Consider the following 26,210-nt stretch of genomic DNA (forward strand, 5'->3'; position numbering starts at 1 on the left):
ACAACAGACTAGAGGAATGCAGCAGGTCAGGCAGTATCTATGAACATCAACGTTTGGGCTGAGACCCTTCATCAGGACTGAATGGGGACATTTCAGATGTTCGAATGAGACAACCTCAAGCATGGGGACATAATTAATGGGAATTTATTCAAAATTGAGGTGCATAACATAGAAACATAGAAAATAGGTGCAGGAGTGGGCCATTTGGCCCTTCGAGCCTGCACCGCCATTTATTATGATCATGGCTGATCATCCAACTCAGAACCCCGCCCCAGCCTTCCCTCCATACCCCCTGACACCCGTAGCCACAAGGGCCATATCTAACTCCCTCTTAAATATAGCCAATGAACTGGCCTCAACTGTTTCCTGTGGCAGAGAATTCCACAGATTCACCACTCTCTGTGTGAAGAAGTGTTTCCTAATCTCGGTCCTAAAAGGCTTCCCCTTTATCCTCAAACTGTGGCCCCTTGTTCTGGACTTCCCCAACATCGGGAACAATCTTCCTGCATCTAGCCTGTCCAATCCCTTTAGGATTTTATACGTTTCAATCAGATCCCCCCTCAATCTTCTAAATTCCAACAAGTACAAGCCCAGTTCATCCAGTCTTTCTTCATATGAAAGTCCTGCCATCCCAGGAATCAATCTGGTGAACCTCCTTTGTACTCCCTCTATGGCAAGGATGTCTTTCCTCAGATTAGGGGACCAAAACTGCACACAATACTCCAGGTGTGGTCTCACCAAGGCCTTGTACAACTGCAGTAGTACCTCCCTGCTCCTGTACTCGAATCCTCTCGCTATAAATGCCAGCATACCACTCGCCTTTTTCACCGCCTGCTGTACCTGCATGCCCACTTTCAATGACTGGTGTATAATGACACCCAGGTCTCATTGCACCTCCCCTTTTCCTAATCGGCCACCATTCAGATAATAATCTGTTTTCCTATTTTTGCCACCAAAGTGGATAACTTCACATTTATCCACATTAAATTGCATCTGCCATGAATTTGCCCACTCACCCAACCTATCCAAGTCACCCTGCATCCTCTTAGCATCCTCCTCACAGCTAACACTGCCACCCAGCTTCGTGTCATCCGCAAACTTGGAGATGCTGCATTTAATTCCCTCATCCAAGTCATTAATATATATTGTAAACAACTGGGGTCCCAGCACTGAGCCTTGCGGTACCCCACTAGTCACCGCCTGCCATTCTGAAAAGGTCCCGTTTATTCCGACTCTTTGCTTCCTGTCTGCTAACCAATTCTCCACCCACACCAATACCTTATCCCCAATACCGTGTGCTTTAAGTTTGCACACTAATCTCCTGTGTGGGACCTTGTCAAAAGCCTTTTGAAAATCCAAATATACCACATCCACTGGTTCTCCCCTATCCACTCTACTAGTTACATCCTCAAAAAATTCTATGAGATTCGTCAGACATGATTTTCCTTTCACAAATCCATGCTGACTTTGTCCGATCATTTCACCGCTTTCCAAATGTGCTGTTATCACATCCTTGATAACTGACTCCAGCAGTTTCCCCACCACCGACGTGAGGCTAACCGGTCTATAATTGCCCGGTTTCTCTCTCCCTCCTTTTTTAAAAAGTGGAGTTACATTAGCCACCCTCCAATCCTCAGGAACTAGTCCAGAATCTAACGAGTTTTGAAAAATTATCACTAATGCATCCACTATTTCTTGGGCTACTTCCTTAAGCACTCTAGGATGCAGACCATCTGGCCCTGGGGATTTATCTGCCTTCAATCCCTTCAATTTACCTAACACCACTTCCCTACTAACATGTATTTCGCTCAGTTCCTCCATCTCACTGGACCCTCTGTCCCCTACTATTTCTGGAAGATTATTTATGTCCTCCTTAGTGAAGACAGAACCAAAGTAATTATTCAATTGGTCTGCCATGTCCTTGCTCCCCATAATCATTCACCTGTTTCTGTCTGCAGGGGACCTACATTTGTCTTTATCAGTCTTTTCCTTTTTACATATTTATAAAAGCTTTTACAGTCCGTTTTTATGTTCCCTGCCAGTTTTCTCTCATAATCTTTTTTCCCCTTCCTAATTAAGCCCTTTGTCCTCCTCTGCTGAACTCTGAATTTCTCCCAGTCCTCAGGTGAGCCACTTTCTCTGGCTAATTTGTATGCTTCTTCTTTGAATTGATACTATCCCTAATTTCTCTTGTCAGCCATGGGTGCACTACCTTCCTTTTGCCAAACTGGGATGAACAATTGTTGTAGTTCATCCATGCAACCTTTAAATGCTTGCCATTGCATATCCACCGTCAATCCTTTAAGTGTCATTTGCCAGTCTATCTTAGCTAATTCATGTCTCATACCTTCAAAGTTACCCCTCTTTAAGTTCAGAACCTTTGTTTCTGAATTAACTATGTCACTCTCCGTCTTAATGAAGAATTCCACCATATTATGGTCACTCTTACCCAAGGGGCCTCTCACGACAAGATCGCTAATTAACCCTTCCTCATTGCTCGAAACCCAGTCCAGAATAGCCTGCTCTCTAGTTGGTTCCTCGACATGTTGGTTCAAAAAAACCATCTCGCATACATTCCAAGAAATCCTCTTCCTCAGCACCTTTACCAATTTGGTTCACCCAATCTACATGTAGATTGAAGTCACCCATTATAACTGCTGTTCCTTTATTGCACACATTTCTAATTTCCTTTTTAATACCATCTCCGACCTCACTACTACTGTTAGGTGGCCTGTACACAACTCCCACCAGCGTCTTCTGCCCCTTAGTGTTACGCAGCTCTACCCATATCGATTCCACATCTTCCCGGCTTATGTCCTTCCTTTCTATTGCGTTAATCTCTTCTTTAACCAGCAACGCCACCCCACCTCCCCTTCCTTCATGTCTATCCCTCCTGAATATTGAATATTCCTGAACGTTGAGCTCCCATCCCTGGTCACCCTGGAGCCATGTCTCTGTGATCCCAACTATATCATAATCATTAATAACAATCTGCACTTTCAATTCATCCACCTTATTATGAATGCTCCTTGCATTGACACACAAAGCCTTCAGGCGCTCTTTTACAACTCTCTTAGCCCTTTTTAATGCTTGCCCTGGATTTGTCGGCCTGCCACTTTCACTTTTCTCCTTAGTACTTTTTGCTTCTACCCTCACTTTACACCCCTCTGTCTCTCTGCGCTGGTTCCCATCCCCCTGTTGTGAACTAACCTCCTCACGCCTAGCCTCTTTAATTTGATTCCCACCCCCCAACCATTCTAGTTTAAAGTCACCTCAGTAGCCCCGGCTAATCTCCCTGCCAGGATATTGGTCCCCCTAGGATTCAAGTGTAACCCATCCTTTTTGTACAGGTCATGCCTGCGCCAAAAGAGGTCCCAATGATCCAAAAACTTGAATCCCTGCCCCCCGCTCCAATCCCTCAGCTACGCATTTATCCTCCACCTCATCGCATTCCTACTCTCACTGTCGCGTGGCACAGGCAGTAATCCCGAGATTACTACCTTTGCGGTCCTTTTTCTCAACTCCCTTCCTAGCTCCCTATATTCTCCTTTCAGGACCTCATCCCTTTTCCTACCTATGTCATTGGTACCTATATGTACCACGACCTCTGGCTCCTCACCCTCCCACTTCAGGATATCTTGGACACGATCAGAAATATCCCAGACCCTGGTACCAGGGAGGCAAACTACCATCCGGGTCTCTGGACTGCGTCCACAGAATCGCCTATCTGACCCCCTTACTATCATCTTCTTGGTGAGGGTGGTGAATTTTATGAATTCTCTGTCCCGATAGGTTGTAGAGGTGAGGTCACTGGGGCTACATAAGAGGAAGTACACAGATTTTTGATCAGGGAATTGGAAGACTCTGTGTAACTGGCACAGAGGAAGTTTTAAGGTCTGGGGCAGGTCAGCCATAATCATAATGAAGGTGGGGCAACATTGAAGAGCAGCTGAATGTGCAGAGAATGGAAGGTTATGGACATTGTGTTGGCAGAAGGAATTAGATAGATAGCCTTTTAATTACGACCTTAATTGGCTGGAGACTTAAGTGGCTTGTCCTGGGCTTGGAGGGCTCTCTGTGTGTGTGAGTGGGTGAGAGTGAGGAAAAGTATTGTGCATTTAATATTTCAGTGATATACGAGTTATATTGTAAATACATTGTTTGATTAAGCATTCCTTGTTTTTTTTTACATAATACGATTAACATGTAAAAATACGTCAATGGCATATGTCATTATACCACCACATTATATCTGCATGCCTCACTAAAAGTAAAACAAAGTAGACACGCATCTTCCAGCTCCTGCATTTTTCTGTCAATTAATTTGTGGAGTTACGGAACATAACAGTGGTGACAAGGTAGATTAAAAATGAACCTGAGATGAATACCTATCTGTTGAAGTGCAGCGAATTGGTTTTATTTCATTGCAAAGGGAGGGAGAGAGATGTTGAGTTTTAAAAAAAGCACAGCACATGTATCTTTGGAAGGAGACAAAGACAATCAAGTTACTGGAAAGGCAGAAAATGGACAAAATTCATGGGTTCATGCACAAAGGTAATAACAACAAATGAAGAAAACATAAATGGCTGGCAACATCAGAAAGTTAGACACATTCAATTACACAACGGATAACTAGATATTGTATTATGAATGAATTGAGCAGTATTTGAAGCAAATGAAATAGCCAATGAGAAGTGAGTGCCAGTGTTACTGAGTGCAACAGATGGGAAAGCACACAGCTTGCTGAGAAGTTTAACTACTCCAACCAAACCAGCCGAAATGAGCTTTCCTGATATATATTGAAAGTAATGCAGGAACCTTTAAAACTGAAACTATTGTTGATTGCAGAACGCTTTAGGTTTCATAAGTAGAATCAAAAGAAAGAGGAGTCCATTTCAGTGTACAGTACATGGCTCAACTGAATAAATTGTCTAAGCAGTACCAGTTCAGTAATGAGCTTAATGACGCAAAACTGTTCAGTTTTTGGAATCTTAAAAGAAAGCATTCAAAATTGGCTCCTTACCGAAGCACAACTCACATTGAAAAGAGCAGTTGAAATCACAGTATCAATGGAAACAGAAGGAAGTGTGAACAAAATTGCACCGTCTAAACCGAAACCTGCTTGGCCAAACAAATTGTATTATCATTGTGGCAGGGGCTCACATACGCCAGACCAATGCAGGTTTAAAGGCAAAACTTGCAGAAAATGCAATGAAGGAGGACACATACAAAGAGCATGTCAGGCAGACAAAAGTGAATGGACCTCACAGGAAAGAGAAAATGATGAAAAGTCTAGTTACAGTTTCAAAAAGAACACTAATATGCATGCTGTTGATGAAAAATCTGATAATGATAATAGTGAAACAGGATTGGGTAGCCTTGAGATTTAAAATGTGGAAGCTAACAAGAGACAAGCAATATGGCTTATGCCAGAAATGAACAGAGAATTAATTAAAACGGAATTGGATACTGGCTCGGCTGTTTGAGTCATTCCACAAAATGTGTTTAAATGGCATTTCAAAGATAATGAACTGAAGCCTGCAGGTATCCAACGCAAGAACTGGAGAAAAAATAGCTCCTGTGGGAATGACATTCATAATAGTGAAATACAACAACCAACAAGCCACATTGAGCTTGTGTTTGGTATAAACAGGAGAACCAGCATCGTGCAGCGGAGGTTAGCTGAGACAACTACAAACTGATTGGAGATCCATCTACCATTTACATGCCACATCCCCTGCAATCGTCAACTCATCATAAACACTCACAAAAGGCTTTATCACTATAATAGGCTTATTTTTGGTGTAGCATTTGCACTTGCACTCTGACAGGAAGCTATGGGCTAGGTCTGCAAGGTTGCCCAGGCAACTCAGTGTTACCTGGACAGCAACATTATTGCCAATAAGGTTGGCAAGAAACATTTCCAAAATCTCAAGGTAGTGTTAAAAAGATTAGAAGATAATGGACTCAGAGCACGACACAACAAGTATGAATTCTTTAAACCAAGCATCACTTATTTTGGTTACACCATTGATGCACAAGTATTACACAAATGTGCTGAGAAAATTGAAGCAGTGGTGGACGTCCCAAGGCCAAAGGACTTTTCAAGGCTGTGGTCCTTTTTAGGATTTGTCAATAACTAAACAAACTTCTGCCAAACCTGGCTACTGTGCTCCATCCCTTGAACTTATTGCTCCAGGTTGGGAAGAAATGGTAATGGACAAATCAGTGTGAGGTGATTTTCCAAAAGGCAAAGGAAATTGTGACACCAGACACTGTACTCACTCATTATAATCCACATTGTCTAGTGAAGTTTGCCTGTGATGCCTCGCCTTATGGTACAGGTACAGTCATGTCACAAGTTATGAGTGAAGGAAGTGAACACCCCATAGCCTTTACATCATGCTCCCTTACTGCTGCAGAGAAAAATTATGGACATATTGATAGAGAGGCCTTGAGTGCTTTGGGCTGTAAAACGTTTCAATGAGTATTTGTATGGGAGAGACTTTACCCTCATTACTGTTCATCAACCATTGGCGTACATCTTCAATCCACAGAGGAGTGTTCCAATAACAGCAACAGCAGGAATGCAGAGATGGGCTCTGTTTCTTGGAGGACACAATTACAAGATTGAAGTCAAAAGGACAACTAATCATGGAAATACTGATAGATTGCCCCATTTACTGTTGAAAAAGGATCCACCTGAAAAAATTACAAAAAGAGGATACTGCTCTTGACGTATTCTCCCTATCGCAAATCAAGAGTCTCCCTATTATAACAGAAATGATTCAAAAAAGATATCAGAAAAGACCCCACACTGTCTCTGGTCTACATGGCCACCAAAAATGGTTTAAATGTGCAGGAGAAACTCCAGTTGCCCCAGTTTTACCATTACCAGGATGAACTTGACCTTGATGGGGTTGCCTTATGTGGTGTTTGAGAGTTATTGTATCATCCAAGCTGAGACCTGAAGTGTTGGAGGAGCTACATGCCAGTCATCTAGGAGTGGCTAAAATAGAACCGTTGGGTCGAAACTTTGTCTGGTGGCCTGCGATAGGGATAGGTCAGTAGATCGAGCAACTTGCCATGCGGTGTTCAAGATACCAATATGTCTAGAACATACCAAGAGGAGATCCTCGCCGTCCCTGGGAATGGCCTGTATTGCCCTGGCAGGGGATTCATGTGGATTTTGCCAGACCATTCATCGGCATAAACTTCTTGGTAGTGGTGGACATGGCTGCACAGTGGCCAGAAGTGATCCCAAAGCCTCCACTACAGCCTCACAAACTCACAGCCTCTTCTCAAGGACTGGTGTTCCAGGACATTTAGTAAGTGACTACTGCCCACAGTTTGTGGCAGCACAGTTTCCATTATTCCTGAAAATTAATGGAATATTACATCTACACCATACCACCAGCTACAAACGGCTTGATGGAAAGGTTTGTCCAGAGTCAAAAGAACGCACTCCAAGCAATGTCAGCAGAATACACTACACCCCCTAACACTGAATCAGAGAGTCGTGAATTTCCTCCTTGCATAACGTAATGCAGCACACTCCAGACCCAACAACTCACCAGCTACGCTGTTCCTGGATCGTCCCTTGTGCTCACTCTTGGATCTCCTCAAACCCAATCTCAGGAGGAGTGAACAGGGCAAACACCTGAGACAAATTGAGGACTTCTCAACGAAAGAGTTTCAATGCTTCACTCCTGGACAAGCAGTCCCAGTGAGGGACTACAGAGGTAACCAAAAGAAGAGATTGTATCTGATGTCATCTGGAGATGACACATCGTTCACTTGAGGAGAGCAGAGTCAATTGTTGGAGAAGAAAGTTCTCCAGAGCTGTCAGAACCACTTCCCGCATTCCCAGAGACAAGTCCAACCATCATGCAGGAGGCCCTAGAATCTGAGATTGTTTCACAGCCACAAGTCTCACCAGCCAAACAGAGTGTCCTTTCTTGTCAGGAAAGATGTTATCCCACAAGAGTCAAAAATCGAAGTTTTAGGCCTGAATGGGGCAATTTAAAATTTACTATGCAGTGCATGTCTAAATAGTAGTTGTATTACGTAACATACTGTGTCTACATATATATATAGACTGGGAGTTTATAACTAAGCAGGGAGGAGTGTTGTGTATTTAAAATTTGAGAAATATTTTAGTAATATTGTAAATATATTGTTTGATTAAGCATTCTTTATTGTTTACAGAATGCATTACAGGTTATATGTAAAAGTACATGGATGGCATACGTTATTACACCATCATTTCACATTTGCGTGCCCCACTAAAAGTAAAAGGCAGCAGACACACATCTCCGAGCTCCCGTGTATTTATTTTCCGATTAGTTTATGAAGTTACAAAAGATAACAAAAAGGGCTTGTTTTAGCGTTGTGTTCCTGTTGATGCTTATGTTTGTCCTGTTGAACAATGTGTGCATGCTATGTTACCGCTGGAATGTGTGGCAACGCTTGTGGGCTGCCCCAGCACATCCTTAGGTTATGTTAATTCTTCGCGCAAATGATGTATTTCACGGTATGTTTCGATGTACATCTGGTAAACTAATCTGATTTGGTCTTAGTTAGCTCAGCACACCCGCGTAGCCTGAAGAGCTTGCTGCCATGCCAAAGTGCTCTACATCCTGTTTGTAAATACTTCTGCTGGTGATATATTTCTCTTCTGGCACTTACAGTATTTTTATGGGAAAACAAGTTGTAAACTTGCCCTTGCAATTAGCAAGCTTTACCTTCTCGTGAAGATCGTTCACTTCTGCAGTCGCTCCAGCGTAAAACGCACAGAGTTTGACCAACAACAGCTCGTTGTCGGGGATCATGTTCAGCAGATCAGCCGCAAGGTCCCTACGCAAAACACGTCATGGTAATTAAGCACAGTTCTTCAAGAAAACAATATAGAATCAGAATCAGATTTAATATCATGAAATTTGTTGTTATGTGGCAGCAGAACATTGCAATGCATTGTAATAAAAGCTATAAAATACAATGAAAAGTATATATAGAAAATAAATTAACTAATTAGTGTAAAAAAAGAGAGGGTAAACGCTGAGGATGTGTTTATGGGTTCATTGTATTGATAGATTTTTTTAAACATCTTACAACAATACTGCTTATTGAAGTACCCATGGGTGTGACTGTGGATTTCAGCTGTAGTAGTCCGAAATGGGAATATTTGGTGACTCCCATTGGAGCTGCACACAAGAAGTCACCATTTAATGGCGCCATCTTGTCCTTGAATAGCATTTTGAATAAAGCATCTTAAAAACTGGAACCAAGTCCGAGCATTTCACTAACAACCACTGAGAAGGCATTGCTGAAAATGAAAATAATATAGTCGATAAAGAGGGTTTTGAGGAAGACACAAGAGATTCTGCAAATGCTGGAAATCTTGAGCAACATACACAAAGAGCAACATGCACAAAATGCTGGAGGAGCTCGGCAGGCCAGGCAGCATCTATGGAAATAAGAAGAAAGGGGGGTGGGAGGAGCACCAGAGGGAGGTGCTAGGTGGGCAAGGAGATAACATGAGAGAGGGACAAGGGGATGGGAAATGGTGAAGGGAGGGGGGCGGGGTGGAGGCACTACTGGAAGTTTGAGAAATCGATGTTCATGCCATCAGGTTGGAGGCTACCCAAACGGAATATAAGGTGTTGTTCCTCCAACCTAAGTGTGGTCTTATCCCAGCAGTGGAGGAGGCCATATCGGAATGGGAATGGGAAGTGGAATTAAAATGGGTGGTGGCCACTGGGAGAACCCACTTGTTCTCGCAGACGGAGTGTAAATGCTCAGCGAGTACGTTTGATAGGTTAGCACACGTATCATGTTCTTGGGCTGTGTCGACCCATTGCATACACAGCAGATCTCTGAAGGTATCTGCAAAATAACACGTTCTGAATTTGTTTATACTTTCCAATGAGTTAAATTAATTTACATTAAATGGACGACATAAGAACATCTGTAACCCACACCTAGGAATTCCATACAGATGTAGTGGCACAATCAGTGCAAACTTCGCAGACAGTGACTTCATCCTCTGCAGAGCAGACAGTTATTACAGTCCCTCATATCAGCATTGGACAACGCCACACATAAATTAACTTTTGTGCAAGAAAGCACTCAAGAAATTCATGGGGCTTGTGCAATGATGGAACTGACAGGAATGTATATTGAAAAATTGGTTAATGGTGTCCCTGAAGGATTCTCCATCAAATCCCACCACAACTGAGGAATTTAAATACATAGAACATAGAATACTATGGCCCACGTTATTGTGCCAACCTTTTAAGCTACCCCAAGATTAATTCCCTCTGACATAACCCTCCTTTTCGCTCTCATCCATGTGCCTGTTTAAGAGATTCTTAAATGCCCCTAAAATAACAGCCTCTACTAACACCTCTGGCAGGGCATTCCATACATCCACCACTCTCTGTGTAATGAACGTACATCTGACATCCCCCCATACCTTAAGTAACCTTCAATTGCCTTAAGATTATGTCCCTTTAATATAATACAAGGTAATAACGATTAAATTATGACAATATATCATTAAATAGTCTCATAAACGAGTTTGTACTTGTGACAGTGACTATGTACTTCATAGCCTTCACTGTAAGAGTGCTGGAGTTCAGAAACAGGGAAGTGTTGTTACAATTATACAGGGTACTGGTGAGGGCACACCTGGCATACAGTTATACAATTTTGACCCTTTAATTTGAGAAAGGATATATTGACATAATAGGCAGTTAAAAAGAAATTGACCTCATTCTTGAGATGAGAGTATTGTCAGGTCATGAATGACCAAAGAAATCAGGTCAATGTTATTGAGAGTTTAGAAAAATGAGAGGTGATCTTATTGAAACACACAAGGGCAGATTTGTAGATGTGTCCATTATTGGCTGAGCCTTGAATAAGGGGGTGGCTGTTTAGAACTGCAATGCACAGGAACTTCCCGTGGATGGTGGAGGATCTCTGAAATTCTCTACTCTGGTGGGTTGTGGAAGGGAGGTCACTGGCATAAAGAGGACGCAGAGGCATATTTGAATGATCATGGAATTAAGGTCCATGTGGAACTGCCACAGGAAAGGAGACATACTGAATGGCGGGGCAGGCTTCAGGGGCCGAATGGCCTACCTCATCCTGGTTTTCTTATGCTCTCTACCATTTAATATTGATTACCATGGCATGAATCCCAGCTGGTTTATATAATGTCCTTCTGAGTCTGAAATCTGACTTCTTTACACAGTCTATTGAAGCCACACGCTGTAATGTCGACTCACTCAGCCAAAGGGCCTGTTTCTTTCCTGTATGACTCTGTGGCTCTATGATTATGTGAGCAGGCTTGACTGGCCACCTCTGTTCCCAATGCACATTCCTGTAGCTTTGAACCAGGAGATCTAGGCACCACACTAAAGACAGGGTCAGCAACACCCTCATGCAGCAGCAGATATTCAACACGAGATCGGTGGATGAATGAACAACATCAAAGTCTACAATTACACCTTCAACAGCAGCAACAGTACCTGTGTCCAACAAATGGAAAGCTGAATGCAGAAAATAAATACAAGAAATGTAGCAAATAAAAACTGTGGTTTCTTTCAAAATGACAGCATAGGTGAAACGTACAACAAATAACCAAGGGTATTGCAAGCATTAAAGCGGTAAGTAAAAACATGACCCAGCAGAGGTAAGGACTTTGCACCATGCTTTGGAGAGCTTGCAGGTTTATGGTTGAAGGTTCCCGTGTGTTCTTGTGCAGCATTTCAAAGAGAAATTAATGATGTAGAGCTCATCAGGTGATCTCAGAATGCTGAACTCCTGCAAATGCTCAGAAAGACAAATGATGTGTCCACTTGTCTCATTTTTGCAAGGTTTCATTGCTAGCCATTCACACATTACAACCGTGGAAAGAAACCAAAAAAAAAGTGCTTTGAGACAGCTCAAGAACACAAAGGAGAACGCCAAGGAGAGGCTGGAAACCCAGGGAGAGAGAACTCGAGGAAGACAAATGAGGGTCAGTGTAGCACAGAGAAACTCCAATTCTCATGGTTCGTTGCCTGGATCAGCGGCAGTCCTGGCAGAATTGAGTAACAGCATGAGGCTTAAGAGTAGAATTAGGCCATTTGGGCTATTGAGTCTGCTCTGCTACTCCATCACGGGCTGATCCAATTCTTCTAGACATCTCCACTCCCCTGTCTTCTCCCCATACCCTTTGATGCCCTGGCTAATCAAGAACCTATCTATCTCTATCTTAAATGCACCCAATGCCTTGGCCTCCACAGTCGCTTATGACTACAAATTCCACAGACTTACCACCCTCTGACTAAAGTAACTTCTCCACATCTCTCTTCTAAATGGACGTCCTTCAATCCTGAAGTTGTGCCCTCTTGTCCTAGATTCCCCTGCCATGAGAAATAACTTTGCCATATCTACTCTGTTCAGGCCTTTTAACATTCAGAATGTTTCTATGAGATTCCCCCCTCATTCTCCTGAACTCCAGGGAATACAGCCCAACAGTTGCTAGACGTTCCTCATACGGTAACCCTTTCATTCCTGGAATCATTCTCGTAAATCTTCTCTGAACCCTCTCCAATGTCGGTGTATCCTTTCTAAAATAAGGAGCCCAAAACTACACACAATACTCCAAGTGTGGTCTCTCTTGTGCCTTATCGAGCCTCAACATCATATCCCTGCTCTCATATTCTATACCTCTAGAAATGAATGCCAACAATGTATTCGCCTTCTTCACTACCAATTCAATCTGGAGGTTAACCTTTAGGGTATTCTGCACAAAGGCTCCCAAGTCCCTTTGCATCTCTGCATTTTGAATTCTCTCCCCATCTAAATAATAGTCTGCCCATGTATTTCTTCCACCTAAGTGCATGACCATACACTTTCCAACATTGTATTTCATTTGCCACTTCTTTGCCCATTGCCTTAAACTATCTAAGTCTTCTGCAGGCTCTCTGTTTCCTCAAAACTACAAGCTCCTCGACCTACCTTTGTATCATTGGCAATTCCATTAATCCCATCGTCCAAATCATTCACATACTTTGTAAAATGCAGCGGTCTCAACACTGACCCCTGTGGAACTCCACTGGTAACCGGCAGCCAGCCAGAAAAGGATCCCTTTATTCCCACTCTCTGTTTTCTGCCAATCAGCCAATGCTCCACCCATGCTAGGAACTCTCCTGTAATATCCATGGGCTCTCATCTTGGTAAGCAGCCTCGTGTGTGGCACCTTGTTAAAAGCCTTCTGAAAATCCAAGTACAGCACATCTACTACATCTCCTTTGTCTACCTTCCTTATAATTTCCTCAAAAAAATTGCAGTATGTTAGTCAGGCAGGATCTTCCTTTCAGAAAACCATGCTGGCTTTGGCCTATCCTGTCATGTGCTTCCAAACCTTCTGTAATCTCATCCCTAACAATCGATTCCAACAACTTCCCAACCACTGATGTCAGGCTAACAGGTCTATAGTTTCCTTTCTGCTGTCCCCCACCCCCTTCTTAAATAGTGGAGTAACATTTGCAATTTTCCAGTCATCTGGTACAATGTCAGAATCACCTATAATCTTTGACACCCTCACTGATCAAGAATTCAAAAACATGAAAACCTCCAAAGTGAGGGTGAATATGTTTTATAGACACTGTAAGTGACTTTGACTGTGGAATGATTGTTGGTGCCAGACAGGATGGTTTGAGTATCTCAGAATCTGCTGATCTCCTGGCATTTTCACCTACAACAGTCTCGACTTTGCAGAGAATAGTGCGATAAACAAAAGGCATCCAATGATCAGCTGTTCTGTGGGCAAAAGTGCCTTGTTAATGGAAGAGGTCAGAGGAGAAGGGCCAGTGTTTCAGGATGGCAGGAAGGCGACTGTAACTCAAATGACTACTCGTACAACAGTGGAGTGCAGAAGAGCATCTCTGAATGCACAAAACATTCAACCTTGAAGCAGATGGGCTACACCAGCAGAAGACTATGAACATACAGTCAGTGACCAGTTTATTAGGTACAGGAGATACCTAATAAAATGGCCACTATGTATGTATCTAATATACAGTATATGAACTGGAATCGTCTGGCTGCCAAAGTAGCAAAAGCATATTCAGTTGCAAGTTTGTAAAGAGCTGCGGACTGATTAAGCAGAAATTTGCTATGTTCCTACTGAAGTGCAGCATCATATCCGTGGTATTTGAAGTTAGAGTGTGAACTCACCATGTTGTTGCTAACATACACTTCCGGGCCAGAAGCTCCAGGACATAGTTAGTAATGGGCATGGCGCTCTCTCCCAGCACCGTTCCAACGCAAACTGCCAACTCCAGCTCGTTTCCACGGATCAGGCTCGACATTGCAAGCTGTGAACATAGCAAAGGAGGGAGCAAACTTAGCAACGTATTTTGGGTTCATTTTTACAGGGAAAATGTCTGCTGAAACTAATAGCACATTCTCCACCTAGCAAAATATGCGAGAGAATCAACACTCCGAGTTATGACGATTCCTTCAATAGTTCCATGGCTCAATTTAATATCAGAGAGTGTATACAGTATTCAACTTGAAATTCTCACACTTCATTTTTAAACAAGTATTTCTTCTTTAGTAAATGCAGTCCTTCCTGCATGAGGATCATTCCAGCAATGAAGGGGTTAACATATGAGGAGCTTTTGGCAGCTTTGGGCCTGTACTCACTGGAATTTAGGAGAATGTGTGGGAATCTCATTGAAACCTACAGAGTACTGAAAGGACTAGATAAAGTCGATCTATCCTATGGTGGGGAATCCAGAACTAAAGGGCACAGCCTCAAATTTGAGGGGTGTTGTTTTAGAACAGAGGTAAAGAGGATTTTTTTTTGCCAGAGAGTAGTGAATCTGTGGAATGCCCTGCCACAGACTGTGGGGGAGGGCAAGTCCGTGCGTATATTTAAGGGTGGACATTCATAGTTTCCTGATCGGTCAGGACATCGAGGGACATAGTGAGAAGGCAGGTGTGTGGGGTTGAGTGGGATCCAGGATCCGCGATGATGGAATGGTGGAGAGGATTCGATGGGCTGAATGGCCTATTCCTGCTCCTATGTCTTGTGGCCTTCTTTCGGTAATTTCCACTGCCTGTTCAGCTGCAGCAGTGTAACCCACCGGTTAGGCCACCTTTCAGATTCAGATTAATTTATTTATCACATGTACGTCGAAACACACAGTGAAATGCATCACTTGCATTAACAACCAACACAACCTAAGGATGTGCTGGAAGGGGTGGGGGGGCACATTCCAGCATCAACACAGCATGCCCACAATACTCAGCAGAACAACACAAGCAACAACAACAACAACAATAAAATGGATCACAACAAACAAGAGAAAAACAGCAGCAAAACGAGCCATCTCCCCTTCCTCTCAATGCCCACCCACCCGTTACACCTGGAGTACTGTGTGCAGTTCCCCTGCAGGAAGAAGTTGTGCAGGAGACTTACCAGCACGTTGTGGTCTAGATTAGAAAGTACTCGATTTAAAGAGAGGTTGGATGAGTCTACACTGTTTACTTTGAAGCACTGGTGACTTGACAGATGTACATGAAGGGGGCATAGTTTTAGGCTACTTGAAAGTAGGTACCAAGGGGATGCCAGAGGTAAGTTTTTCTACACAGAGAGCGGTGAGTGCGTGGAATGAACTGCCTTCAGCGGTGGTGGAGGCGGATACAATAGGGTCTTTTAAGAGCCTCTTAGATAGGTACATGGAGCTTAGAAAAATAGAGGGCTATGCAGTAGGGAAATTCTAGGCAGTTTCTAGAGTAGGTTACATGGTTGGCACAACATTGTGGTCCGAGGGGCCAGTAATATGCTGTAGATTTCTATGTTCTATGAAATCATGAAAGGAATAAGATTGTAGGAGGAACAGTACAACATAGAAAGAGTCCATTTGGCCCACACCATCTATGCCAATGATAATGCCAATTTCAATTAACTCTATCTGTCTATACTTGGGTTATATCCATTGATCCCCTGCATGTTCATCTGTTTGTCTAAATGGTGCTATTGTAAAGGTAGATTTTTTTTCAGAGGGTGGAAAATCTAAATACCAAAGGGATAACTTTAAGCTGAGAGGGGGAATGTTTAAGGGAGATTTAACATTATAACCATATAACAATCACAGCATGGAAACAGGCCACCTCGGCCCTTCTAGTCCATGCTGAACTCTTACTCTCACCTAGTCCCATCTACCTGCACTCAGCCCATAACCCTCCATTCCTTTCCTGTCCATATATCTATCCAATTTAACTTTAAATGACAACATCGAACCTGCCTCAACCACTTCTGCTGGAAGCTCGTTCCACACAGCTACCACTCTCTGAGTAAAGAAGTTCCCCCTCATGTTACCCCTAAACTTTTGCCCTTTAACTCTCAACTCATGCCCTCTTGTTTGAATCTCCCCCACTCTCAATGGAAAAAGCCTATCCACATCAATCCCCCACATAATTTTAAATACCTCTATCAAGTCCCCCCTCAACCTTCTACGCTCCAAAGAATAAAGACCTAACTTGTTCAACCTTTCCCTGTAACTTAGGAGATGAAACCCAGGCAACATTTTAGTAAATCTCCTCAGTATTCTCTCAATTTTATTGACATCTCTCCTATAATTCGGTGACCAGAACTGTACGCAATACTCCAAATTTGGCCTTAACAATGCCCTATACAATTTCAACATTCCATCCCAACTCCTATACTCAATGCTCTGATTTATAAAGGCCAGCATACCAAAAGCTTTCCTCACCACCCTATCCACATGAGATTCCACCTGCAGGGAACTATGCACCATTATTCCTAGATCCCTCTGTTCTACTGCATTCTTCAATGCCCTACCATTTACCATGTATGTCCTATCTTGAACAGTCCTACCAAATAGCACCTCACATTCATCAGCATTAAACTCCATCTGCCATCTTTCAGCCCACTCTTCTAACTGGCCTACATCTCTCTGCAAGCTTTGAAAACCTACTTCATTATCCACAACTCCACCTATCTTAGTATCATCTGCATACTTACTCATCCAATTTAGAACTCTGTCATTTACAAGGCAAGTGAGCAGTTCTGGGCCCCTTATTTAATAAAGGATGTGCTGACATTGGAGAGGGTTCAAAGGAGGTTCATGGGTATGTTTTCAGGAATAAAAGGTTATCATATGAGCAGTGAAAGAAAGCTCTGGGCCTGTACTAACTGGAATTCAGAAGAATGGGGGTGTGGGGGCAGGGGTCTCATTGAAACCTATTGAATGTTGAAGGTCCTAAATAGAGTGGATGTGAAGAGGATGTTCCATTTGGTGGGGAAGTCTAGGGCCAGAGAGCACAACCTCAAAATGGAGGAAGGTCTATTTAGAACAAAGGCAGAGGGTGGTGAGTCTGTGGAATTTGCTGCCACATGCAGCTGAGGAGGCCAAGTCACTCAGTGCATTTAAGGCAGAGGTTGATAGCTTCTTGATTAGTCAGGGCATGAAAGGTTATAGGGAGAAGGCAGGAGAAAGGGGTTGAGAGGGAAATGGATCAGCCATGATGAAATGGCGGAGCACTTGATGGGCCGAATGGCCTAATTCTGCTCTCAAACAAGAGAAAATCCGCAGATGCTGGAAATCCGAGCATTATTTTGTGACATTCAATTGATTTGCAATCAACTTTACCTGGATTACTTGAAAGAGAAAACTGCTGTAACTGTAGGATCAAACTAATCAATATTGTACCGATTAAAGAAATATAAAATTGTCATTTTTTAACTTTGTGTAATTTTTTGATATATTAGTTCACAAGATGTTTGGCCTTTAGCTTCCAAGGCAAACATTTACTACCTATCCCGAACAGGATGCAATGTTGACTGGGTCATTAAATTATCTCAAAAAGCATTTAGTATTAAATATCTATGGATATGGTGCGAGATACAGGTAAGAACAGTAATTTTTCTTCCTTAATGAACCATTTACGTTTCTTACAGCAACCTTTTTTTTTCACGGTCAATTTTACTGACAGCAGTTCTTCAGTCTAAACTTATTAACTAAATTTCAGTTTAGTTAACTGCCATGCTGTGACTGGATTTCATTTGATGTGGTGTTTGCCGAGCTCGGCAATTAGCTGCAGACATTCTCAGTGCACTGTTGTTGGTGTTTCTCTCTGGGAGTGTTTACGTTTATATAGCCTGCTGCGCCCCCCCCCCCATCACACCCTGTTCAGTTGCCTCGGTCCTGATTGGCTACCCCTTCAGTTGACTTTTGAATCCCATTGGCTTGTGTTTCTTTGGCTCTTCGAGGTTCATAGATGGCGTCCATTTCAATATAAATGCTATATAAACGAGCACTCCCAGAGAGAAACACCAACAACTGCGCATTGAGGACGTCACCTTGATTGGTGATAAAACATCTGCAAGCTAATTGCCCAGCTCAAACACCACAATATCAAACACCTCAACCCGAGCTACCAATATTCACCACTATCCTAAACTGGATTTCACCTCTGGACAAATAATCTAGGCCTCTGGATAATTGACTAATAGTGTGTGCTTTATGTTCTGGACAAATACAAATTAACTACCTCAAAACTAAATTACCATTTAGTGATTTTCTTTGGAAATAGAACATAGAACAATACAACACAGTATGGGCCCTTCGGCTCACGATATTTCGCCAACTTTAAACCTACTCCATGATGAGTCTAATCCTTCTCTTCTGCACAGACCCTCCATTTTTTTTCATCCATGTGACTATCGAATTTCCCTATTGTTTCAGCCTCGACCACCAGCCATTGTTGTACATTTCGGGCATCCACCACTCTCTGTGTAAAACAAAACACCTACTTCTGACATCTGCCCTAAACCTTCCTCCACTCACCTTAAAAGGATGTCCTCCAGTAATAGCCATTGCTGCCCTGGGAAAAAGGCATCAGCTGCCCTCTGTATTTATGCTCCTTATAATCTTATACACCTCTATCAAGTCACCTCTCATCCTCCTGGGAAAAACCGTAGCTCACTTAACCTTTCCTCAAAAAACATGCTCTTTAATCCAGGTATCATCCTGGTAAATCCTCGATAATAAAGCAACTAGAACTGAACACAATACTCGAATATTGGTCTAACCAGTTTTATAGAGCTGCAACATTACATTACAGCCCTTGAACTCAGTCTCCCAACTAAGAAAAGCCATCACACTATTCACCTTCTTAACCACACCATCAACGTGCACTGCGTCTCTGAGGGGGTCATTGTACTTGGATCCCTTTATTCCTCAATGCTGCTAAGAATCCTGCCATTAACCTTGTACTTTGCCTTCAAGTTTGACCTTCCAAAATGTATCACTTCACACTTTTCTGGACTGAATTTAAACAATATTAAACCCACAATGTCAGTACTGTTGGAGGAGGCCATTTGATCATTTATAGTTGGTTGTGTTAGAGGATATTGTGGACTTAGGGTGTATAGTAAAATATTAAGTTCAGCAACTAACTTCAGCTACCAATCTTTAAACCTGAACATGGATGTAGATTAAATTTAAAATGCAGCTCTGGTCAATAGGTTCCTGGAGCTGTTAATTGAAAATCCAGATAATGTGCATTAACATTCATTTTGGTTGTCTGGAGTGTGTTTGTGAAAGTTGTATGTAATTCAAAGGAAGCGCTGTACGTACATTGTAGATAATTGTCCCATATCTTTAGCATACAAAATGTCATGTAATGTTGGATCGAGCGGGCCTCTCCCTCCAAAAGTCAAGTTAAGCTTATCGTCATTTAACTACATACATGTACTGTATATAAAGAATATAATGTATATAGAAACGAGACTGTTTCTTTGAACCAGGGTAAAAAGTACATAACACAATAACTTATGAAGGTAGGATAAAATCTAGAGATGAATCACACATAAATAACAAACTAAATTGCATTGTTATTAAATATTGTAAGGTACGGAACAGATTAGCCAGTGACACTTCGAATACAATGCGTTCAGAAGCCTAATGGTCTGGGGGAAGAAACTGTTTCTCATCCTGACCTTTCCTATTTTTATGTATCGTGGTCTCCTGCCTGATAGTAGAAAGTCAAGAGGATGCTGGATGGATGGGTTGGGTCCTTAATAATATTAATGCCCTGTGTAACAGTATAAATATCCCCAGTGGATGGTAGGGAGACCCCCATGATCATCTCGGCTGTTTTCACAGTACTTTGTAGGGACTTCAGGTCTGGTGCTTGACTGCTCCCATATCAGATGGAGACACAACTGGTCAGGATGATCTCAATAGTGCTTCTGTAAAATGCAGGTAAGATGAGGATTGGGAGTGTTGCTTGTCTCAAACTTCATAGGAAGTGGAAGAGCTGCTGTGCCTTCTTGTTCGGGGAGGTGATATTAAGGAACCAGGTGAGGTCATCCGTGATATGAACTCCCAGGAACTTGGTGGACTTAGTATTCGTAGAGAGAAATGCTTTGTCTGCACCTTCCTGAAGTCCACAATGATTTCCTTTGTCCTCTTCACGTTCAGGCTTAGGTTGTTGTTCTTCTCACACCAATCCACCAGCCATTCCACTTCCTCTCTGTCCTCCATCTCATCATCGTTCTTGATGTGGCCAACCACTGTTATGCCATCCGCAAACTTGATGACATGGTTTGAGCTGGATCCTGCGACACAGTCATGCATCAGCCGTGTGAACAGCAGCGGGCTGAGCACACAGCCTTGGGAGCGCCAGTGCTCAGCGCAATGGGACGAGAGATGTTGATGCCCACATGGACTGACTGTGCCCTTACTGTTATGAAGTCCAGTATCCAATTGCAGAGGGAGGGGGTGAGACTCAGCAAGCGTCTCAATATGATGCCTGTTGTGTCTCTTTTTGTTAAATAAAAGAGTACTTCATATCTACCAGCTGCATCTTTCTGGAGAGTTTGTTCACATTACAAGTTCTATAGTTATTTGTTCACAAAATGAGATATTGCTGGAAAAGACCATTGCTTATTCCCTGTCTAAAACCTCTAAAATGAGAGACTAATTGACAAGAGATTGCAACATAACCCAGACCTTCAGCATGATTGAATGTGAGCTATTTGGTATACATGACAATTTAGTTGCTTAAGGTTGGTTAGTACTGATGGTAACCCTTTATTTATTTAAGGTTAATGAATTTAAAATTTCACCAGTCTGAGCTAATTATTACAGATATCTACTCCTGCATACTGGATAGCAGTTCAAAAATTTACCCATTATTAAACTCTACTTATGTGCCATGCCTATAAAACTTGGAATTTGCTTTGTAACTCATTTTTCTTAAGTTAATACAAATCCATAAGATATAGATGCAAAAATAGGCCATTTGGCCCATCAAGGTTTTTTTTTAATTCTGAAGCTATGCCTTCTAATTCCAGACCCTCTGACTACTGGAAACAATCTCTCCACATCCACTTTATTCAGGCCTTTCATTATCTGGCATATTTCAACGAGATCCTCCACTCCCAACAACCTCTCGAAAGTAACCTAGGCATCTTCTACCATGCTATTTCACAATAAGTACTTTTCAACTGAAAGAATAAAGGCAAGAAAAACCCAAGGCACGATCCCTTTAAGTGCAATGTGCACTTTCTCTGTAGCTGTTACACTTTATTCTGCACTGTTATTGTGTTACCTGTTCTACCGCAATGCACTGTGTAATGATTTGATCTGTATGAACAGTATGCAAGATAACAAACACAAAATAGCGAAGGAACCCAGCAAATCAGGTAGCATCTATGGAGGGGAATAAATAGCCGATGTTTCAGGTTGAGACCCTTACTCCCTTCCATAGATGTTGCCTGACTCCAGGTCGCCAGTATCTTGTGTGTGTTGCTGAAGATTTCCGGCATCTACAGAACCTCTTGAACTTATGGTATGCAAGGTGAGCTCTTTATTGTATCTTGGTCCGTGTGACAACAATAAACCAATACCAATGCACTCAAGGATCGAATGGAGATACAGTACCTCGATATCATTCACTGCGAGGTGGCAACACGCAGCCAGCACAGCTCGTCCATCCTGGAAGTACCATTCTGCCAGCTCCTTACTCACTCTATGTAGCAGGCTGGAGAACAAGACACAGCTCTCAATACAGTGCCATACATAAGTAGTTGTTATAGAGTCATAAAGAAGTACAGCACAGAAGTAGGCCCTTCTGCCCAACTGGTCCCTGTTGACCACAGCGTTGTCCCTGATAGTCGCAGTTACCTGTGTTTGGCCCATAACCCTCTAAGCCCCTCTCCTCCACGTATCTAAAGGCCTCTTAAATGTTGCAATTGTATCTGCTTCGAGCACTTCCTCTGACAGCTCACTCTCGGTGCTCAGTACCCTCCGTGTAAAGAGGCCATCTCTTAGGTCTCTTTTAAATCTCTCCCTCTTATCTTGTATCTGTGTCCCCTAGTTTTGGACTCCCCACCTCTGGGGATAAACTGTAACCAGCCATCTTATCCATTCCCCTCTGTGAAGTCCCCCCACTCCATTCTCCTGTTCTCCAGGGAATAAAGATCCAGCGTGGCCCATCTTTCCATATAACTCAGGTCCTCTAGATCAAGCAGTGTCTTCATAAATTGGTTCTGCACTCTCTCCATCTTGGCAATGTAAGAGCGTGACCAAAACTGTACACAGTGCTCTAATTATGGCCTCACCAATGACTTATATAACGGCAACACAGTGTTGCAGTAATCCGACATTAGTTGCATTACTGCATGAGTTCTACAGCATGGAAACAGGCTCTTTGACCCAACTCATCCATGGTAACAAAGATGCCTATCTAAGCTAGATCCACTTGCCTGCCTTTTGAGTTAGGTTAAATTTTTTAAAAAATCACAGAGGTCTGGGCAAAGAGAATGGGTGAGATTAACTGAGATTCTATCATTAATGAGCCCCACCACCCGGCTGGTGGTGTAGCGGCATCAGTGTCGGACTTCAGGATGAAAGGTCCCGAGTCGAATCTAGCCGGCTCCCCTGCACGTTTCCCATCCGTGTTGGGTTACAAGTTGGTGATCTCTTTGGAAACTCACCCGGCAGAAAGCAATGGCAAACTACTGCTGTAACTTCCCTCCTACGTGGTTCCCCACTATGTCAGAGAGGCGTGGAGGGAAATCGTCCGCTAACCAGAGAAACTCCAGATGCGACGTACCTTTCCGTTTATCTAGGCCATGCTCTCTTTTCACTGCTACTTTTGAGAAGGAGGTATAGGAGCCTTAGGTTACCAGGTTCAGGAACAGTTATTACTCTTCAACCATCGGCTCCTGAACCGCTGTGGACAACTTCATTCACTCAGCTCTGAACTGATCACTGAACACAACCTATGGACTCACTTTCAGGAGGTCATGTTCTCAGTATTATTTAGTTATTTATATGTGTACTCTTTGTCTTCTTTTGAACATTGATTGCCTCTCAGTCTTTGTGTGTGGTTTTTCATTGATTCTACTGTATTTTCTTTGTTCTACTATGAATGCCTGCAAGAAAATGAATCACAGAGTAGTATTTGGTGACTTCGATAATAAATTTTCTTTGAACTTTGAAAAATATCTTGAACTTTATTGAATAGCCCCACCAAAGACACAGCATGGGCATGATGCTGAGAGGCGTCCACTCGAGATACATCATAGTGATCTCAAGTAAACCGCTTGGACTGCTGTTCTTGGTCTTCTAGCATAGGCCTGGACTGTTTTAAACCTTGGCAGGAAGCTAGAAAATAGCTTGCTTCTTTCACTTCCTCCCATTCCTCAACCATATACCTTCTCAAACCTTCAGACCACAGCCTCTTAAACACTTAACAGTGGAAAAGCAGCAGAAGATGGAGTTAGACTTCCGGTCAATGAAAGGTCTGCAGAGACGGGCATTCCTGTAAGTTCAGTGGAAGCTGATTGTGTCTGTATTTTACTCAATAGCAGCCATTTCCAACTACGTTGCCATTATTGGTTAAGATCTTTTCGTAAATAGTTGTTTAGGAAAAGGAATATAGATGACCACGGAAGAGAATACAATCCCAAATAACTGCAGGCAAGCATTTGTTTGCCATGTGTATCAATGATCTGGATGATAATGTGGTAAACTGGATCAGATGACACCAAGAATCAGTGCACAGTGGGCAGCAAGGAAGTCTATCAAATCTGGCAGCGGGAGCGGGACCAGCTGGAAAAATAGGTTGAAAAATGGCAAATGCACTTTAATGCGGACAAGTGTGAAGTGTTGCATTTGGGAGGACAAATCAGAGTAGGAGTTACACAGTGAACGCTAGGGCACTGAGGAGTGTGCTAGAGCAGAGGGAACTGGGAGTACAGATCCATCATTCCTTGAAAGTAGTGTCACAGATGCTACCTATCTACAGGTTCCAATCTGCCTGTGAATTCAGCACGTCAGGCAGCATCTACAAAGGGATTGGACAGTTGACTTCCATTTCCCTCCATCACGTGAAGCCCCCAATTATTGACTGATACTTATTAGCTTTGAGGTTGTCTCACAGCTAGTGAGAATGCATCACACCCAAGCTATGAGCAAATCCTAGCCTTTCTCTTCCCTTCATTTCTCTCTAATCACCATTTTCTACTGAACCACATATTAACAGGATGGTGTCTCACATTTCATCTAGCACTTCGGACAAAAGTCCAGGTACATTTTTCTTGAGCAAAGGTTATTCAAGGATCAAGAACTGCATTACCTTCTTTATGTTCCTAAATGCTTTCTGCACTACCTGCTGAATAACTCTATGCGAAGGAGAACGTGGCTTACTCATTATAGTCTTCTCCCTTGTTATTCAACTCCCCACCTGCCGCTCCATTCAATGCGGAGGTGTGAGGTGCTTGAATGTTCCCTTCTTGGGCTGCCTATGGAAGTAACACAAACAAAGTCATCCCTCTTGCAGAGACTTCTCCAACCTGCTGTTGATGAGGAAAGGGGCATCACGATGGTGATCAGGACACACTTGTTCTACGTTTTGAAGTCTACCATCAAGGACATATATACAGAAAGGCGCTGATAAAGGGCCAGCAACATCATGGATAATCCTATCCACCCTCCCATCAGGAAGCAGGCTATATAGCAGCCATGCCAGGATCATCAGACTCAAAAACATTTACACTCCCCAAGCTGATCAACACCTCCACCTACTAATTAACCCCACCACTCCCCTCACCACCACTACTTTATCATCTGCAGATTTTCTAGTTTGTGGATTCTGATTCCCTTGAGAAGGTGACCGTGAGCTGGTGAAGATACTTCCACACTGTTACTGAGGAGGGAGTTCCAGGAAACTGACCTAACAACTGTATGGAACCTACAGGTCATTGTTTCTCCCATGTGTCTGATGCTTGTTTCATAAGAACATAAGAAATGAGAGTAGGGGTAGCCATCCGGCCCATCCAGCCTGCCCCGCCATTCAATAAGATCATGGCTGATTTGTCTATAAACTCAGCTCCATCTACCTGTCTTTTCCCCATAACCCTTAATTCCCTTACTATGTAAAAATCTATCTAACTGTATCTTAAATATATTTAGTGAAGAAGCCTCAACTGCTTCCCTGGGCAGAGAATTCCACAGATTCACCACTCTCTTGGAAAAACAGTTTCTCCTCATCTCTGTCCTAAATCTTCTCCCCTGAATCTTGAGGCAATGTCCCCTAGTTCTAGTCTCACCTACCAATGGAAACAACTTTCCTACTTCTATCTTATCTATCCCTTTCAAAATTTGGTATGTTTCTATAAGATCCCCTTTCATTCTTCTGAATTCCAGAGAGTATAGTCCCAGGCGACTCAATCTCTCCTCATAAGTTAACCCCTTCATCTCTGGAATCAACCTGGTGAACCTCCTCTGCACTGCCTCCAAAGCCAGTATATCCTTCCTCAAGTATGGAGACCAGAACTGCACACAGTACTCCAGGTGTGGCCTCACCAGTACCCTGTATGCTCACCATGACCTGCTCGCTCTTGAATTCAAACCCTCTAGCAATAAAGGCCAACATTCCGTTTGCCTTCTTAATAACCTGTTGTACCTGCGAGCCAATTTCTTGCGATTCGTGAACAAGCACTCCCAAGTTCCTCTGCACAACAGCATGATGCAATCTTTCACCACTTAAATAATAACCTGCTCTTCTATTATTCCTTCCGAAGTGGATGATCTCGTATTTACCAACGTTGTATTCCATCTGCCAGACCTTGGCCCATTCACTTAACCTATCTATATCCCACTGCAGACTCT

General features: G+C 42.8%; 1 protein-coding gene across 7 annotated transcripts in view; it reads right to left on the minus strand.

Moving 5' to 3' along the window:
• wdr17 (WD repeat domain 17) overlaps positions 1 to 26,210 on the minus strand; it is a 155,503-nt gene that overhangs the window by 39,365 nt on the left and 89,928 nt on the right. For all 7 annotated transcript variants that reach the window (XM_063049472.1, XM_063049469.1, XM_063049468.1 and 4 more), the window contains 4 exons: positions 24,747 to 24,841; positions 21,975 to 22,074; positions 14,230 to 14,369; positions 8,745 to 8,856 (listed from right to left, as the gene is read on the minus strand). In XM_063049472.1, the coding sequence (XP_062905542.1) occupies positions 8,745 to 8,856; positions 14,230 to 14,369; positions 21,975 to 22,074; positions 24,747 to 24,841 (447 nt within the window). The remainder of the gene's footprint in view (positions 1 to 8,744; positions 8,857 to 14,229; positions 14,370 to 21,974; positions 22,075 to 24,746; positions 24,842 to 26,210) is intronic.

The sequence above is a fragment of the Mobula hypostoma genome, chromosome 5, assembly GCF_963921235.1.
Source record: "Mobula hypostoma chromosome 5, sMobHyp1.1, whole genome shotgun sequence".
Classification (NCBI taxonomy): domain Eukaryota; kingdom Metazoa; phylum Chordata; class Chondrichthyes; order Myliobatiformes; family Myliobatidae; genus Mobula; species Mobula hypostoma.